At 34.7% G+C, this 1,220-nt stretch overlaps 1 protein-coding gene across 12 annotated transcripts in view; it reads right to left on the bottom strand.

Annotated features, from left to right (window-relative positions):
* The window catches only part of LOC119593731 (myoneurin-like), a 102,537-nt gene that overhangs the window by 26,769 nt on the left and 74,548 nt on the right, over positions 1–1,220 (bottom strand). The window contains exon 6 of one of the 12 annotated variants that reach the window (XM_037942724.1): positions 10–344. The exons of the other annotated variants lie outside the window; for them this stretch is intronic. Within the exon in view, the coding sequence (XP_037798652.1) occupies positions 12–344 (333 nt within the window). The 3' untranslated portion in view covers positions 10–11. The remainder of the gene's footprint in view (positions 1–9; positions 345–1,220) is intronic. 12 annotated transcript variants of the gene reach the window in all.

Raw genomic sequence — 1,220 nt, forward strand, 5'->3', positions numbered from 1 at the left:
ATCTTTTACCTTTATGAGTGATGAGACCAAAAATGGCTATTCATAGTACTCTTTTGTGCAGCTCGATAAGAACAGAAAGCACAAACATATGGCTTTTCACCCGTATGAATTCGAATATGCGTCTGCAAGCTCCCCTTCTGGGAAAATCTAAGTGGACAGTGAGGACAGAAGAAGGGTTTTTCTCCTGTGTGGGTCCGGACATGGTTATTCAAATTTGTTTTCATTGCAGATGCATAGGAACAATAAGGACAACGGTGTAACTTGCTGGGGTTGAAGTGATCCTGCACTGGTCTTGTGGGTCTTCCTCTTCCTTGTGCTGACTGACCACCACTGTCCAGACTCACCTGTAGGGGATGCCTCACTTGTGTACTCAAATTATATTACAAAGAATAATATCTAAATGATTTATTAACTAAATAAATTCCAACGTATTTAGTTTTATCATAAAAATATTTGAAAAAGTTACTGATATTTCATAAACTCTGATAAACTTTATAAAATCAACCCACAGAAATACAAGACCAATTAACATGATTAGGCCCAACTGTTAGTGGCATGACTGCTTTGGTATGCTGAAATAATATTCAAGAGCTATATTAGAATATACTGTATAAACAGTATTTAATTTTCAGACCAGATGGATGAGATGCAACAGTCCTTTTCAACTTATAACTGTGAGTGGAAGACATTCAAGGTTTCTGGTTGTATGGGAAAATGTCAGGAGGAAAATCTGCGTATTTTAGCAGAACATTTGTGAATTGGATAGCACTCATTTACAAATTTTATGACAATTCTAATAAAGGATATCCTAAATTTATACCACAGTGGATAATGATCCCCTTTCAGATGAAAGAGTACCTTCCCCAAATATTCACTAAGTATATACTGACACAAGATATATCTAAAATTAGTGAAGAGTATAGGACAGCCATTTTAATGATTGAAGTTAAGTACTACTTTGGATTCTTGGCCTTAATTAGCAATAGTCTAAGGTGATGTTAAAGTAAGATGATCTCACAGCAATATATGAAAGGTACTGAGAGAGTTTTCAGACAACTACACAGCATACTTTGTTTGTATTAATGGAGAAGGGAGATCTATTACTATAAGATTAATGAAATAATAAAAAGAATGCACATCACTGAACCTCAATTGATCTTCTGACACTGGGAATGCATGTATATATGTATACATGCATTGTGGTTTTGTATTATAAAATT

The sequence above is a fragment of the Penaeus monodon genome, chromosome 32 (assembly GCF_015228065.2).
Source record: "Penaeus monodon isolate SGIC_2016 chromosome 32, NSTDA_Pmon_1, whole genome shotgun sequence".
Classification (NCBI taxonomy): domain Eukaryota; kingdom Metazoa; phylum Arthropoda; class Malacostraca; order Decapoda; family Penaeidae; genus Penaeus; species Penaeus monodon.